This window comes from Leishmania donovani, chromosome 8 (genome assembly GCF_000227135.1).
Source record: "Leishmania donovani BPK282A1 complete genome, chromosome 8".
Lineage (NCBI taxonomy): Eukaryota > Euglenozoa > Kinetoplastea > Trypanosomatida > Trypanosomatidae > Leishmania > Leishmania donovani.
The window spans coordinates 203337-219420 of NC_018235.1; the positions used below are offsets into that span (position 1 = coordinate 203337).

Below are 16084 nucleotides of genomic sequence, written 5' to 3' on the forward strand. Positions count from 1 at the left end.
CGCGCACGCACGGACGTGCGTGTGCGGTGCGACAACCGTGCCGGCGTCCGCCGTGATGCGGAGAGAAGAAAAAAAAAATAGGATCAAGCAAACGGTGAAGACGACATAAAGAAGAAAAGTTGTGAGGGGGAGGGAACTGCTCCGACGCACTCGCCCGTGTGTGCGTGTGGCGGTGGCGGTAGTAGTGGTGGTGGGGCGAAGTGATGCATTGATGGTGGAAGCAGTGGCATGTGTGTGTATATACATATATGTCTCTCTGTGTGGGTAAGAGCACGGTTAGGTGATGAAGAAGAGATAACGCAACGGAAGGCGGATCATGTCGATTGAGCATCCGTCGTGTGTCCTCGGCCCCAGCACCCACGCAACGATCGTCTTCCCCTTGCTCTGATGAGGATGAGGAGAGTGATGAGAAGGACGTGTTATAAGTTGCCTTCGCGGACGTCCGGGCCTCCTGTGTTGTTGTTTGATATTTTGTTTTGTGTGGTGAGGAGCGCTGGATTGCACGCGCCGACACCGCTTTTTCTGCCTCCTCCCCGCCCCCACCCCTCTTGTTGTTTTTTTTTTGTGTGTTTCTGTGTGTGTGTGTGTGTGTGTGTGCGTGTGATCAGCACATCTGGCGCCGAAGCACCGATACGTGCGCGCGGACGTTCTGCTACAGTTCGTGCCTACATCGAAGCACACACACGCACACACGGGCACGGGTACAGAGACCCTAACGCACGCACCACCGTTGTGTTCTTGGCTCCGTCCATCCTCTCCCCCCCCCCTCATTGCTTGATGGTTCTGTGTTGGGGGCACCTTGTCGTATTCGATTCCCGTAACAACTTCAACGCCGGTGCGCCGGAAAGCGGCCGCCAACAAAGACCAAAAAAAAAGGAAAAAGGGAGAGGGAGGGCGAATGAGCGGAAGCGCCCTTCAAGATGGAGTAGAACTGCTCAAGCAGCGCAGCAGCAGCACCAAAAACCACCGCCATTCCGCTCCCTCGCCCCCTCCCCTGCCCTGGCGTGTCCCCGCGCACAGACATGCACAGTCGAATACGAGAACGCCACTCGAGGGAGCAGGACGCGCGACAAGAAACGAAAACAAAGAAACCTGTATGCCCAACGTGAGTCCATAGAACCGAGAGGGGGGGGGCAAGGGAAGCGACGGGCAGGAATGGTGATGACAAGCGCGGCGATCATTTGTGATGGGGCCTCCCTCCTTATCAGCTGACTGTCTCATCTCTGCTCGACACCACGTGCTACGGTAGGTCGGCAGGCCGTCTAGTTGACGAGGGGAAGGGCTTGGAGGAGGGAGGGGGCAAGGTGAAGCTGAGCGAGGTGCGGCCCTCCTCTCTCTCTCTCTTCGGCTCTGTCTATACGGTGGCGTCGTGAGGTGACTTGTCCATCACGGCATGTCCGTTCGGCAACCCTCCCACCCACCGAGCCACACCCAGCCAGCTCAGCCCTCCAACTTGCCTCTCCCTCTGTCCCGCACGCACTGCTGTCTCTTCTCTCGTGTCCCGCTTTCGCTCCGCGCTTGCGTGGTCACTTCGTTGGGCCACACACGCCCTCTTCCAGGCTGGCATCAAAACACCTTCTTAGCTCAACGACTGCCCTGGCAAGCTCATCGAATTCGACTTGCGCCTGGGTCTCTGCCCGCCCTTCTCCCTGCTCTTCATCTCTGTGTGCGCACGCACGCACAACACACACACACACGCGTGCGCGCAGAGAAATCGCATCGCCGTGCGGTGCGTTCTGTGTTCTCTTTTGTTTCTTGTGAACGGAAGGGGTGGTGGTGCGCACTCCGTGTATCCGTGCTGCCCCTGCCGCTGCTGCGGGTGCTTGTCCCGGTCGCGGATCGTGTCTTGACGTCGCCGCGCTTGGCCTCTGCGTTGCTTTCCTCCAACACCCACGGTCATCACGGCTCGTGTCATTTTTAGACTGCGCGGACGGCCCTGCCCCCTTCTCCGTCGCAAACCCTTGGCGCGTCCACTGGTCCTCGCCGCGCTCGCTCATGATCGTCCGCTGACCCCTGAGAGTGCCGTGTTCTTAGAAGCCGGTGCCGAATCGTTCTTGTTGTTGTTGGAATAGTGTGGGGAGGGGGGGGTTCATGTGCCTCCCTGCCTGTCCCGCCCCTTCCGTTTTTGTCTTTCTGTGTCTTCAAGTTCTCCATGGGCACCTCGCGGGTGCACAGCACAAGCGGGACGGCGGGAGCGCGATGGAACTCGATCTCTCTAGGTCCACGTAGCATCGCCGGCAGCACGCGTGGGCCCCACGGGCTGCAGTGTCGTCGTGGCTTCCGCGTCCTTCACTTCCTGCTGGCATGCGCCATCGCCCTCCATGCCGTCACGGCACCGCTCTCCACCTGCTACGCTTACATCCGCCATGCAGCAGCGCCACCCTCCATCACGGCTGAGACGCCAGCGGCCCCCTCTCTCATTCGCCCGAACGGCCTGCCCCCCGCCGCCCCCGCCGCACCGTGGCGCACGCTCAACGAGTCGCTCTTGCCGTACCCCGTCTTCTACCCCGCCATTGCGTTGCTGAACAGCTCCATCTTGCTGCTCGGCGGCTGCGCCACGGCAACTTGTGCCACACCCGTCGGGGCGTCAGGAACGAGGGTTGCCGCATCGCGCCACCGAGCAAGCGCGGCGACCTCCGTCACCTCGCCGTACCACGAGCGCTTGCTCTCCTTGAACGTGGACAAAGGCAACATCACAACGCTGCCGCAGCTGACGCTGCCTTCCGGGCTAGGCTTCGCTGGCCGCTACGCAGCCGTCACGCTCACCGATAGTGTCTACGTCGCGCGTAGCTGCACCATGAGCACGCAATCACCAGCCGAGGTGGCGAGCATGACGGCAGAGGAGCTGCAAGCAATGCAGGCAGCCTACGCGCCGGTGGTAGCGTTCTACCCGGAAGGAACGGCGCACGCGAGCACGCGTGTCGGTGGCCCAGATCCGCCACCAGCAGTGAACCTGACCTACTTCAAGGTGCCCGCCGATCGCGTGCGCGTCAACGCCAGCTGCACCGCTCTCGCAACGGAAAACAAACTGCTCATCATTGGCGGCTTCCTGCTCTCCGGGAAGCGCGTCACGGCCAGCGTTGACTCCTTCAACGTCGTCACGCGCAAGTACGACGCCGATGTCGCCTTCCTGACCGCACCTGTGTTGCAGCCATCCGTAGCGACATCGACCGGGTTCGCTGCCGTTGCAGGCGGCTGGACCTACGAGGCCGACACCACGGCCAGCGCGACTCGCGAAGCTAGGGCACTGCAAGAGGAGAGCCGCGTTAGGCGAAGCAGCCGCGTTGCCGTGAGCGGTGAGCCGCTGCATCTAGTTCAGGAGCTGGCGACGCCGCCAGGGAAGTCATCGGCATCCCCCCGCTCTGACACGCCATCATCACCGCCGTCACGGTCCGTGCCGTCACCGGCGCCACTGCAGCCAGTGGCGCGTTACTTGTTTGATCTCTTGTTTTTCGAGCCCGACAGAGTACGCGGCTGCTCACGCGCCGCGCCACGTGGTGCGCTGCAGATAGGTGGAAGCATTTGCGTGTCGCCGGTGGACTCCTCTACCCTACCACGCACAGCCGTGGAGGACATTCTTCTCTCACCCAACGGCTGCCACGTGGCGGTATTTGGTGGCCAGGTGGTGCTGGTCGATCACAACCTGGGACATATCGCGGCGCTGGATATACGCGCGAGGCTGGCACAGGCGTTCGCCGCTCGTGCGCCGTTGGTCCTGCGACCACCGCCGGCGGTGACGCTGCTTCGAACAGCGAAGCCGAACGCTGCCGCACGCGCGTTCGCCGGAACCGAGAGTGCGGCAAGCCGGGATGCCCAGGCCAGTAGCCGCCACAACGATCACGCCGGATCGACGGCCGTGTTCGACAGCAGCGGAAGCAGCAGTGCAGCGCCTATGACCTCATCGACGTCATCGTCTTCTTCAGCCACCGCCTCATCGTCGTCTTCATCGGCGCCGCTGCCGGAGTACCGCTACTCATGGATGCAGCCGACCCTTATCTCACTGCCCTACGCCCGCCGCCCCGCCCCGGCTGCTGCGCCGGACCCGCCCGTCATGGCGGACACGATCCTTCTTTACTACGCACTCGGTGGCGAGGACGTCTGGTCACAGGTGGTCACCGCGGCAGGCGACAGTGCTGCTGCTGATCTTCTCGATCCATCAGGCAGGCAGCATGTGGTGCCGCAGCTGCACGGTGACCCCTCAACTCTCCGTGCCACCGGCAAAGGCACGGAAGCCGTTGTCCGTCGGGAGCCGACGCTTCGCTGGGCTCAGCGGGAGCTGCCGGACGTGCGCTACGACAGAGACCGCCCCGAGCTGCTCGCCGTGACGATGCCCACGCCGCTGTGGCCCGATGCGCTCACCCTGCAGACCAACTCCGAGGGCATTATCCATCTAGCGTTTCGAGACCTCAACTACACACGCTACTGTAGGTGGAATCGGCTTGTCGACAACGACGATGACAATGTGGTCTGCGCTGTCCGGCTCAGCAGTCGCCGCGACTGCGTCGGCAACACCGCCGGCACACTCGACAGCGCCTACGACGGCTCCCCGAACGCGACTATCCTCTTCAGCGCCAGCGGCAGCACGACCCCGGTGTACGTATGCTTCAGCTACGTGGTGCGGCCAACCTTGTGGCCTACATGCCGCATCCGGCAGTCCTTTTCCATCTTGAATCCGATGATGCCACTGCGCATCCTCGACAACAGCCACACCACCTCCGCGCCGACGCCAACACCACGTCCTTCTCCGACGCGCGACCCTGCCGACAAAACCACCAGCTCCCCGCTTTTCATGCTCGCCGTTGGCGTGTCTATCGTTACGCTACTGGTGGCAGTGCTCCTCGCTGCGCGGCTTCAGCATGTGCCGGAGGATGGGCTTCTGGTGATGAGCCTGCTCGACCGCGGCGATGGCGCAGGTGACCAGCACGCGAGCCCCGGGATTCGCGGCCGCAGCTGCGGCGGCGCCGCGAGGCACAACGGGCAAGGCCGACGCAAGCGTCTTCTCCGCGGCAGCGGCGAGCCCAACAAAGCCGCAGATGTCGAGGATGACGACGAGCCTGGCCTGTACCCGATTTCAACGTACGCCGAGTTCCTCCAGGTGGTTGGCAGCGCGCAGGAGGACAGTGAAGCGCGCATGTTGGCGACAGCGGTGGATGTGCTGCGGCTGCACCAACACCGCTATCGCGTGCTCTCGCGGATCGGCCAAGGGCCACATTCTCTGTGCTTCCTTGCGCTTCGCAAGGCGCCGCCGCCGCCGCCGCTACGGGTGCAGCAGCAGCGAGTGAGGGGGGCGGGTGCCGGTATGAACCGAAGGGTACGCATGCTGGATGGCGATGCGAGTCCCGTCGTGCGCTCGTCCCTTTTCACGCGGCCACCATCGTCGTTCCCAGCAGCGTCCGCCACCCTCAGTCCAGGCGTCCCGACCACCGCCACCTCGTCCCTGTGGGCCGCGCGGCACGACCAGAGCACGGCCGTCGTGGTCAAGTACACGCAGTGCCCTGACGACGCCACGCGAGCCCTCATAACACGCCTGTGCGAGCGCCTCCGCGACCTTCAAGCGGACGCTGTCACAGAGGCTTTGGGTGCGACAGGGGTGTATAGACAGCACCGCAACAGTGCCCCGTCGCGTCGCCCTCACCGGCGGTACCGCCCATCGGACACGTCGTCGACGGTGTCCTCTGCCGCCGCTCTTCGGCCTTTAGATGTGTCAACTCAACTCACATGCGGCATCGCCCGCGAGGTGGCCAGCGGCGGTAGAAGCAGCCGTGGAGGTGCTGCGGCACAGGCGCCGCAAACGGATGCCGAGGATGCCACGGCACCACCAACGAGCAGACGAGACAGCAGTGCCATCATCGTCACCACAGCAAGCCGAGCGGGATGTCAGCCGCTGCCGCCGCTGTCTTCTGCCGCGAACGAGGCTCGCGTAATCGACGGCGACGACGATGACAACAGCTGCGCATGGCTCGACGCTCACGAGGTGAACGTCGTCCTCTCGCTCTTCTTGCTGCTGCCAGAGGATCTGTTCGTATCGTACGAGGTGAGCGTTCTTCAGCAGCAAAACAGCAACAGCAGCAGCCAGCACGCGCACGTCGACCGCAGCGGCCGCTTGACGCCGCTAAGCGTGTCACAGGCTGCGGTGGAATGGAATCGCAGGCATGTCTGGCCCGGCGCGAACGCCGAGCCAGCAAAGGCGTCTCATCACCGCCAACGCCATCGATGCACACCGATGCTGTCAGCAGGACAGAGCCTCCCCGAGCAGTCAACTCCGCGTGTATGCTGGGCTGCCTGCGTGAACCCGCTCCAGCCCTCCACACTCAGGCCGTGGAGTCTTTGCCTGGTCATGCCGTACGAGCGCAGCGGCGACCTTGCCGACTTCATTTTGCGTTGCCAGCAGGTGCAGCTGCTTCCTGCTGACGTGACGGGCGCGAAGGACACGAAGCGCACCGGGCTGAGCAGCAGAACCTCCGCATCTCCGGCATGTGTGCCGCCTGTCCACCACTGCTGGACCGAGTCGCTTCTCTGCTCCATCCTCTTCCAAGTATGCACTGGGCTTCAGCTGCTGCACGCGCAGTCGCCGCCCATCCTGCACGGCAACATTAAGCAGACGAACGTGCTGCTGCGGGAGCCGGCCTCCTTCTCGGTGGCACGACGGCGTGTGGTCGTCGCTGGAACGCCGGCGGCACTGGCAGGGATGAAGATGGGCGTGAGCAGCGGTCGCGGTGGACTCGAGGACGCGAACGGCGATCTAGACATGGCCGCTGCCACAATGCGCGTACCTGGAGCGCAGCAGGCAAGAGAAGGAGAAGGTGGATGGCGGGACCGTCGCCTTGAAGCCGGCATTGCCGCCGCCGCACGACCGCTCTCTGCGCACGCGTCCTTCTGGCGGGCGAGCAGCTTGGTAGCTGCCGCCACCGCTGTCTGGCAAGCTGGCTCGCCGGTCTTGCGCTCCTCGCTATCCATCGGATCACCGCCTTCTCTGTTCCGTGCTGGCGCTACAGCGTCATCATCCACGGCGGCTTTCTCGCACGACGCGCCGCAGGAAGGGCAACCACAACTACAGCCACACGAAGACGAACAGCTGTGGCCGCCGGAGCGTGCACGGCATCTGCTCAGTACGCACACCTACCTGCCCATCAGCCTCACAGACGGCGGCATGTCGTGGTGGTTGACGGTGCAACTGCCGCTGCGGCTACGCGGGTGCTTCGGGCGCACGACCCGCTCCACTCTTCGGCAGGCCCCGGCTGGGCTCTGCTGGCTGCGCCGGCTTGACCCGCCCCCATCGTCGCCGCCGCCCATCACGACGAAGAGCAGCGTCCTTCCATCCGAGGACTGCATTGCGGCGTTAGCTGACTTCTTGTTCACCTTTATCGATGTGCCCACGCACGTCGCACCGGAGTTGTTGTGGGGGCGGCTCTGCACACTGTCGCAGTCTGGCCACGGTGATGAAGGTGGCGCTGCTGCCGGTCTCGCCGTGCCCGGCTCATCGCTGACGCAGTCATCTTCGTCACTCCACTCCATTCGAAACCGGCGAGAGCAACACGTGGCCAGCTCTCGCCGCGACGGCCGTCGACGCGGCGATGGTGATAGCCTCACGCATCGGCGTTGTGGTGATGTCGCGCGCGAGCCTGCCGCGTCTCCGGCGGTGGGCTCAGCAAACCTCTTGCGTGCGACTGCTAGTGACGAACTGGGAGCGAACGTGACAGGGGACAAGCAAGCCCTCGGTGTGCTTCCTCAGCAGCAGCAGCCACAACTACAGCGGCACGACGACCCGTACGCGGACGAAGACATGGACGATCGAGACGTGGAGCTCGACATCGACGAGGACGGTATCTTCACCTGCGAGGAGGTGAATGCGCTGACCTCCGCCATGTGGAAGGCGGAAGGACTCACCCGCGTGCCGCGCGGCAGCCGCCACTACCGCCAGGCTCCTCCTCAGCAGCGCACCTCCGCGGCGGCCGTGGACCCCTTGCTACCAGGAGCTCTCGCTGCCTCCACCACCACGCCGGGCGGAGGCTCCGTGGCAGACGTGACTCTGCAGCCGCTGCGGAACACCACCGGAGAGGACGGTGGCCGTCGGGGTTTGGGCGGTGATATGCGTGGACTGCCGTCGAGCTTCTCTAACGCACCTCTGTTTGCGAGCACTACCACGGCGGCAACAGGCTTGCCGTCTACATCGTCTACGCAGCCGACGTCACAGGCGCTGCACCGTCATCACAATGATGTGGATCGCCAACTCTGTGGCAACAGCAACAACGGTGGTCGGCGGATGGCCGAGGGAGGAGGAGGCTCTGTCGGTGGAGAAGGAAGCCGCAGCAGCTCGAGCGTGTATGAGGTGCTCATCCAACGGGTGCTGGCGATGGACACGGCGAGTGACATATGGAGCCTTGGCGTGCTGCTCTACGGCATGTGCGCCGACACTGTGGATGCGCAGCAGCAGCAGCAGCACCACCGCCACCACCAAACGTCCGCTTCCACACCGACCTCTACGCTGAGCCCGCCACATGCGACTGAAGCCGGCAGCTCTCGTGTCCGCGCGCACGAGGGCGTCGCAGACACGCTGCCGCCTGCAATTCCCACGTGCACGTGCGCGTCGCGGCTTGCCCAGCGCGCGTTTGCGGCACTCCTCGGCGACCTCTACGACCTTGCCGTAACAGGGGTGCCGAGTGGCGGCCCTGGCAACAACGGGTGGAGCTGCGATGGTGGTGCCGGCCTGCGGTCTGTAGGCGGCGACGAGGGCGATGGCGTGGATGTGGAGCCGCCAGACGAAGCTGCCGATGACCGCCTCCGCTGGCCCCGCTCGTGTGCGCTGGAAGATGAGGTTATGCAGGTCATCGGCGAGGCGGGCTACACACATGCTTTGGCGTCCGTCCTTGCGAGCATGCTATCGCCCGTAGCGGCACGGCGCCCCAGCGCCGGCGACATCGTGAACCAGTTGCGTCTCGTGACCACAGGCGCCCCTGCCACCCTTGCATCCGACATCATGCGCGGTGGTGGAGGCGGCCTTGCGGATGCAGATCGCGAGTACAGTGTCGCCCGGCAAGGCCCGCCTCCGCGCACCCGGCACAGCGGCGGCGCAAGTGATGCAACGTCATCCGTCATGCTACACGAGCAGACGGCTCGCATGGCGCTGCGTCAGCGATGATCGCGGAAAGAGAACGAAACCACCTGCGTGTGTACGTGTGTGTGTGTGTGTGTGTGTGTGTGTGGATGGGTGTAAGTGTTTCTACTCCGCAGCTCGTCGGATTCGTGGGGACGTGCTCAGCGGACGGGGAGGGGGTGTGGCGTGGTGAGCGAGCCCGGTGGTTGGCCCCATACTCGTGCTTTCTCTTGATTCTGGCTTGGTTTCTTCTTTTTTTGGGAGGGATGCGTCGTTTGTGTACGCATGCTTTCGCAACTTCTCCTCTGAGCGTCGTAGGCGTGTCTGACTAGGCGGTGGCGGCCGGCACGGGTCGTCAGCGCCGCCACCCGCCTCCGTTTCGGCCTGTCCACTGTCCCTCTCTCCTCTCTCCTCTCTCCCTCCGGCGATGCGCATCGCAACCGTCGCCCTCCACCCCTCCCACACACACACACACGTCCCACGGGCCTGCAAGCAACCGAATCCGGTAACCGTCGATCAACCCCGGCCCTCAGCTTTTTCCTTACCCAGGCAGGTGCTACGGCCCACGCATGCGCGCCGCCGCGCATCATCATCATCTCCCTCCTCTCCTTTGCGCTAGCACGTTTCACATCACGCGTATCCGTTCCCCGGCGGCGCAGCACACACCCCTTCGCAACGCCGTAAGAAGGGGCACGCGGACCAACAGCACCGCCGCCGCCGTGAACGTCTCCGCTTACTCCTTCGCTGCGCCACCGCTGACGAACCCCTATGCGTATGCGGCTTCGCCGTCCCCATCCTCGGCACCTTCAATGCGCACCGTGGGTGTTGCCGCCGCCGCCGCGGCGATGTCGACAGTGCATGCCGCAAGCGTGACGAACAGCGGCGCGGCGGCACACACCTGGACGAATGGTGGCCGTGGTGGCCACGGTGCCGCGCATGCGCTCACCAACTCTGGCAGAGATGTCTCTCTCGTGCTTCTGACTGTCGCCTGCACGCTGCTGGTCGTCACAATTGTGCTGCTGATCGTTGGTGTTCGCCTCCTCAAGCGGTTCGCGGCAGCTGTAGCAGCAGCGGAAGGTGCAAGGGGCCAGGACATTCTTAGCAACAACCTGAGTGCTGGTGAGGCCGCGGCGTACATTAGTGTCGGCATCGTCGACGACGACGACGAAGCAGCCTTGCACACCGACAACGGTGACAGCCGCACACAGCTTGTGGAATATGCCGATGAGCGGGAACCCCTACTGCATCACGTACGTGGCCGCGGCGGCGGAGCTGGTCGTCATCGCCGCAGTGCTAGTCGCCAGCACCAGCAGCCTGGTCGACGCACAACCTTGGCCGTCTTCGAAGCACTCAGCATTCTTCTCGGTGTCTCCTCCACGCCCCCCACCGCGGACGCTAGCAGCCATGGAGCTGCGGCGGCGCCGCGACGCCGGTCGAGAAGCTGTCAGGCAGGGAGCTCAGCAGTGCCCACTCCCGAAAATCAGCCAGCATTGCGCAGCTCACCACAGCAGCAGCGCCACGCTGGGCGTCGTGCCGTCCCCGACGCGTTGGCCGCGGACGAGAACTCGAGGGGCGCCTTCCGTTCAGGGCCGCAGCTCACCTGGCACAGCAACGGCTCACTGAGCCGGAGCGGCGCGGCGCGCAAGTGTGACGAAGCTGCCGTCGCGCCGGCGTCCGCCTCCCCAGCACCCGCGTCGCACCCGGCCGCTGCGCCTGGGTCGTCGGCCGCACCTGCCACCGCCGATCACGGCGCCACCCCACCCAGCGGCAATGCTCAGCTGCCAGTCTTTACCACGACCACCGAGAAGGACATGGTGGTGTACAACACGACGCACAACTCGCGCTACCGCCTCCTGCAGCGCATTGGCATAGGCGCCTTCTCCTCTGTCTATCTGGTGCAGCACAAGACGACGGGCAAGCAGTACGCGCTCAAGTACATCTTGTGCAAGGGCGACCGCGAGCGACTGGCGGCGCTGCGCGAGTGCGAAGTGATCTACAGCCTACAAGGGCACCCGCAGGTGATCCGTATTGTGGACATGTTTATGAGCTACCAGTTCCAACGTGCATCGCCGTCGCCCACCGTCGCCGGCTCTCCTACCGCAGCCGCGACGAACTCCGCATGTAAAGAGCAAGCGTCTGGTCAGCAGGGCTTGCGGTCGTTTCCTGGTGTCCCACCAAGCGCGCCGGCAGCACCCGCCGCCGCCCTCGCACCCTCCGCGATTGCAACGCCGGCGTTGGCGCCGGCCTCTGCCGCTCCGGCGAGCACGTACACCACGTCGGTCGCGGGGCGGCTCAAGGGACTCAACGACGCTGCGTTGACGAAGGCGGCGATGGAAAGCTCCACCGAGTCCCGCGCAGCAGCGCACAGCGAGGCTGACGATGGTCACGTGGATTTCAGCTGCGTGGACAGAGACAGGTATAGCGAGGGGCGCTGGCGCGGCAGCCGTCCGCGCGTGCGCCCATCCGTCGAAGGAGTAGCCTGTGGTGCCTGCATGGTCAACGTTGATCATGCCAGCGATGTGGAAAATGAAGAGAGTGCCTACAGTGAGCACCAGCAGCCACAGCAGCCAGGCAAACTGTCCATGCGCGCGTCCTCCGTGTGCTGCCCACGTCCGCTTCCGCACAGCGTGCAGCACACGAGTCAAAGTAGCAGCAGCGTCCATCCTACCCTCAGCGCCGCCGCTTCGGCGTCGACAGCGCCGGCCACCGCCTCGTCCTCTTCTGCGCTTGCTGGAAGCAGCTACGTACCGGCGCAGCTGTGCGCAGCCGCCGGTGGAGGTGCACAAGGGTGCGGGCACGTACCTTCGCAGTCTGCTCATCATTCATCGACCACAGCGTCGGCGGCTCGTGCTGCCGCCACCGGTTCATTGTCCCCACCTCGTGACGAGGCGCACGCCGACCAGCCCCACTTGTGCTGTCACGCGATCGACGTGCCAGATGCGGTCGTACATGACGAGAGCGACGCCACCGCCCCAGTCCATGCTTCGGCGAGGTGCTGCGCCGCGCACAGCACGACCACCACCGCGACATCGATGCACCCCTGCTTTCCATCGACGGCGCGAAACGCTACGGTGAGTCGAAGCAGCGAAGCCGGTCATGAGCCTGGCACCCTTGAGGACTGCGATGGCGGCGATGGTGTTCACAGCGGCAGTGACAGCAGGAGAAGAGCGGAACAAGGGCAGAGCGCGACGAGAGAAAGGGCCAAGCCAGCCTTGCAGTCGCGCAGGGCGTCGTCGGAGGACCGCGGCTCGGACGGGGCGGACGACGGTCATGCTGATATCGAGGCGGGCAGAGAGGAGCGGCGGACAGAACTGCGCGGTGATGCCGACGCCGATGAAATGCACAGCTGCAAAGGCAGCGATGCGCGCTCCGGTGCCACCAGCTCCAGCGGTGCGGACGAAGAGCCCATCCAGCCGATCCACCGCATCTTCGTGCCGCCGCCGTACATGTACCCACCGTTAAACGGAATGGCTGCTGCGCCGAGAAGCTGCAGCATCTGCAGCAACAACAGCGTGAGCTACGCAGGCACTGGCAATGGTGCCGCCTCGGTGTTGCGGCCGCAGAGCCGGACCTGTGCGACAGGTGGGGAAAGCCCCACCTCGCACCACCTGTACTCCGCCTTTCCGACCGCCGCAGCCGGCGGAGCACTGGCAGTCGTGGGACCAGAGACGGCAAACGGCAGCACTGCGCCCGCTCCGGTGCGGCGCATCCCTGAAAGACCAGACGTCGGGTCGCTGTCAGCAACCGCATCTCCTCCACCGTTCGCCGCCGCTTCCGCCTCGCTCACGTCCTCGTCGCCGTCGCCGTCGGCGGCCGTGAACCTGCGTCACACAGCCGGTAGCCTTGTCAGCACGTCCACCCTTCCGCACCAGCAGCAGCAGCAGCACCCGCAGCCCATCCCGTCGTCTGTGACCTCGTACGCCCCTGCTCGTGCTGCCGTCTCATCTGCAGACGTCAAGAGCGCCGCGACCGGTGCGCCTGCAGTGCAAGCCCCGATCCGGTACAAGGACTTTGTGCTGTCGCCCACCACCGTCACTGCACATGCCGCCGCATCGTGGACACCGGTGCCAGCGACGCAGGCAAACGCCCTTGTAGATGGGCAGACGCACCGGCAGCCGGTCGACCGCGGTGGGAGTCCCGCTCCGCCGCCATGCGCCGCCTCCGCGAGGGTAGGCTCAGGAGCTGCGGGAGCTGGTGCCACTGGGCTGACAGTGGCTCGTCCAACTGATGAGTGTGTGAACCCCTACCTAGAGCGTGCCCGCGGCCGCGAACCGGTGCCGCCGCCGCGCACGTCGTACGCACCAGGAGGCGGAGTACGCTACAACAGCCTCACTGTGCCGTATGTCGCGGCCCCGACGACGTTGCAGGCCGCGGCGAAGGGGTTTCCCGCTCAATCTAGCAGCCCCTCCTCTTCACTGACGCTGAGCGCAAGCGGCACCGGCGTCAGCGCCTTCGACGAGCGTAAGGCGGGCGCAGGACAAGGACGGCGCTTCGAGGTAACGGGCGCGGACAGCAGCTCACAGGACTCAGACGCATCGATGCCCGCGTCCCAGGCCGCACGCCTCACCGCTTCGCGGTCTTTGCCGAGTACTGCCCCGGCGGCGGCGACGGTGGTGCGCAACACGTACGCGCCGCTTCGGTACGGCAACGTGGTTCAGTCCAATGCAGCGTCACCGGCCACGTCTAGCATGGCAAGCTCCTCTCTCATGCCGCCACCGTCACCTTCACTGCAGAAGCAGCTGCCGCAACCACCTTCAGCGGCTTGCCCTGCTGCTGCTGCACCGACGGTGGGCAGTGGCCGTCTCAGCGTGTGTGGCGTCCTTCGGACGGCGCGTGCGGGTCAGCAGGGAGAGCGTGAGGATTGGGATGACGGCAAGCCCCGCGTGAGCGCGTCGTGGCCCGCAAAAGACGCTGGGTTGGTGTCAACGCAAGCACCACCGCTGCTTCCGCTACCCGGTCTGGCGAACCAGACCAGTGGCGCGTACTTTCTTCGGTCGGTTGGTCGCGTTAACGGCGCTGGCGCCGTGCCGCGCGCGGCAACACCCCGCGCTCCGTACGGGGAGGGGCGACCGCCCGCGGCGGCCGCGGCTCAGGATGAGGCCCCATCCCCTACAAGGCCTCTGTACACGAACCTTGGTGTTCTTATCGCCGGCCCCAGCATGACCGCCGACCCCGCGACCGCCACGACAACGCACGTGCTCCGCACTGGCGTGCAGCCACCATCGCCGCGGCATCCCCGATCGAACTCCTACGCCGGCGATGATGCCGACAGGAAGCGGCAGCGCGGCTACAGCAACGTCGGATTAACTGGCGCGGCACCGTCTGAAGTGCGGTACACCAACGCTGGGAGCCCGAACCTGTGGAACGCGTACAACGCGGGCGCGTCCCCGGCGAGCGCGGCGTCCGCTGCTGCCGTTGCCGCGCTGACGGGCTTGTCGCCCAGAATCGGTGCGAAAACCCCCACAGCCGCCTGCGCCGGGGAGAGTAACATAAACGACGGCAAGAGCAGCAAGACGACACATACGAACAGCAGCAGCAGTCACCTGCAAGATGTCTGTGACACCGGCTATCTGTGCCTCGTAATGGAGCACCACCCTATGGGCGACCTCTGCCGGTACGCGCTGCGCGCCCAGCATGAACTGGAGATGCGGCGCCACCGCCAGAAGCAGTCCCAGTCGCAGGCACTGGCACGCAGCAGTTTGATGAGCGTGGGCATCTTGCAGCCCATCACGTCACCGGCAACAGCGACGACGCAAAGCAGGACGTGTACGTCCGAGCGAAGCTCTGCCCAGCAACCGCAAGCCCCCACGAAGAACGCGACCGAGCGCGACGGCGGTGGCACGGGGGCGGAGGCAGGGGAGTCGACCTCACCGCTTTCTCTTCGCCCCTTATCGCTCACGCATGGTGGGGCAGCGGGGTCAGCAGCGGCGGCCTTGTCACTGCTGGCGGCCGCCGCAGATGCCACCTGGACGGTGAAGGTGGCTATGAGCCGAACGGACCTCCACCCGGCGCTCTCGGCCGGAGTCGGCGGTCGTGGTAACACCTCTGGAAGCCATACCGCCGGCGGCACCGATGGTGACGAGCGCGCCACCGACTTCGATACCCAGCGAGCAGCCTCTGTTGCGGTCGATCCCACAAGTGAAAACCCCCTCACCGAGGCGCAGCTGCTCTCCATCGCGTATCAGCTTGCCTCGGTGCTCGATCACATGCATCAGCAGAACCCGCCCATCGTTCACCGTGACTTGAAGCCCGAGAACATCCTAATCAAAGGCGAGCTCATCGACTATCTCGACCTGCCTCTCTCCGCCGTTTTGGCGAGCACTAACAACACCGTGCACTGCGGTGGCAAGGACGATGCCTTGGGCAAGTCCTCTGTGTCTCCGATGACGCCGCCCTTCACAACCCCGGCCGCAGTCATCGATGCCGCCGCCAGTTCTTTGACGTCGCTGCCGCCGATCCGAATCACGCGCGCTGTGGTGCCCATTGTTCTCATCGATTTTGGTCTTGCAATCCTACAAGACACCCACGGCCGCTCGCACTGCAGCCGCGGCGGTGGCACCCGCCCGTACATCGCACCAGAGAGCTGGAAGGGCGACACGTGCACGGCTAGTGACGTGTGGAGTCTCGGCTGTGTGCTGTACGCACTCGCCACGTGCCGTCTCGTTGCCGAGGACGTTCGGATCATGTCTCAGGAGGCGAAGCGGGACGGGTTTGCCTCGCGCATGCTGAAAGACATCATCGCGCACAAGTACTCCCTGGCCTTCGCGAGTTTTGTCGTGTCGCTGCTTGTCGTCGATCCGGCAAAGAGGCCGACGGCGGCGCAGGCGGCGCGGTGCTTCTGCGTCGCAGACGGCGACATCTGCTTTGACCTCAGCAGCCCATTCTTCAGCAACGTGCTCGATCTCTAGCATGCGTGCGTGGGCGTGTGTCTGTCTCGGTGCGGGGCGCGGGCGACACACGCAGGACCTCACCAATGAGCCTTGCACAGCA

At 64.8% G+C, this 16084-nt stretch overlaps 2 protein-coding genes across 2 annotated transcripts; both read left to right on the forward strand.

Annotated features, from left to right (window-relative positions):
- Nucleotides 1–2152: 2152 nt before the first annotated feature.
- On the forward strand, nucleotides 2153–9139 carry LDBPK_080530 (hypothetical protein, conserved; the record flags this gene model as incomplete). Its single annotated transcript, XM_003858570.1, has 1 exon — nucleotides 2153–9139. The coding sequence occupies one exon, from the start codon at nucleotides 2153–2155 to the stop codon at nucleotides 9137–9139; it is 6987 nt and encodes a 2328-aa protein (XP_003858618.1).
- Nucleotides 9140–9663: 524 nt separating this feature from the next.
- LDBPK_080540 (protein kinase, putative) lies at nucleotides 9664–16002 on the forward strand (the record flags this gene model as incomplete). Its single annotated transcript, XM_003858571.1, has 1 exon — nucleotides 9664–16002. One exon carries the CDS (start codon nucleotides 9664–9666, stop codon nucleotides 16000–16002), a length of 6339 nt encoding a protein of 2112 aa, XP_003858619.1.
- Nucleotides 16003–16084: the final 82 nt, after the last annotated feature.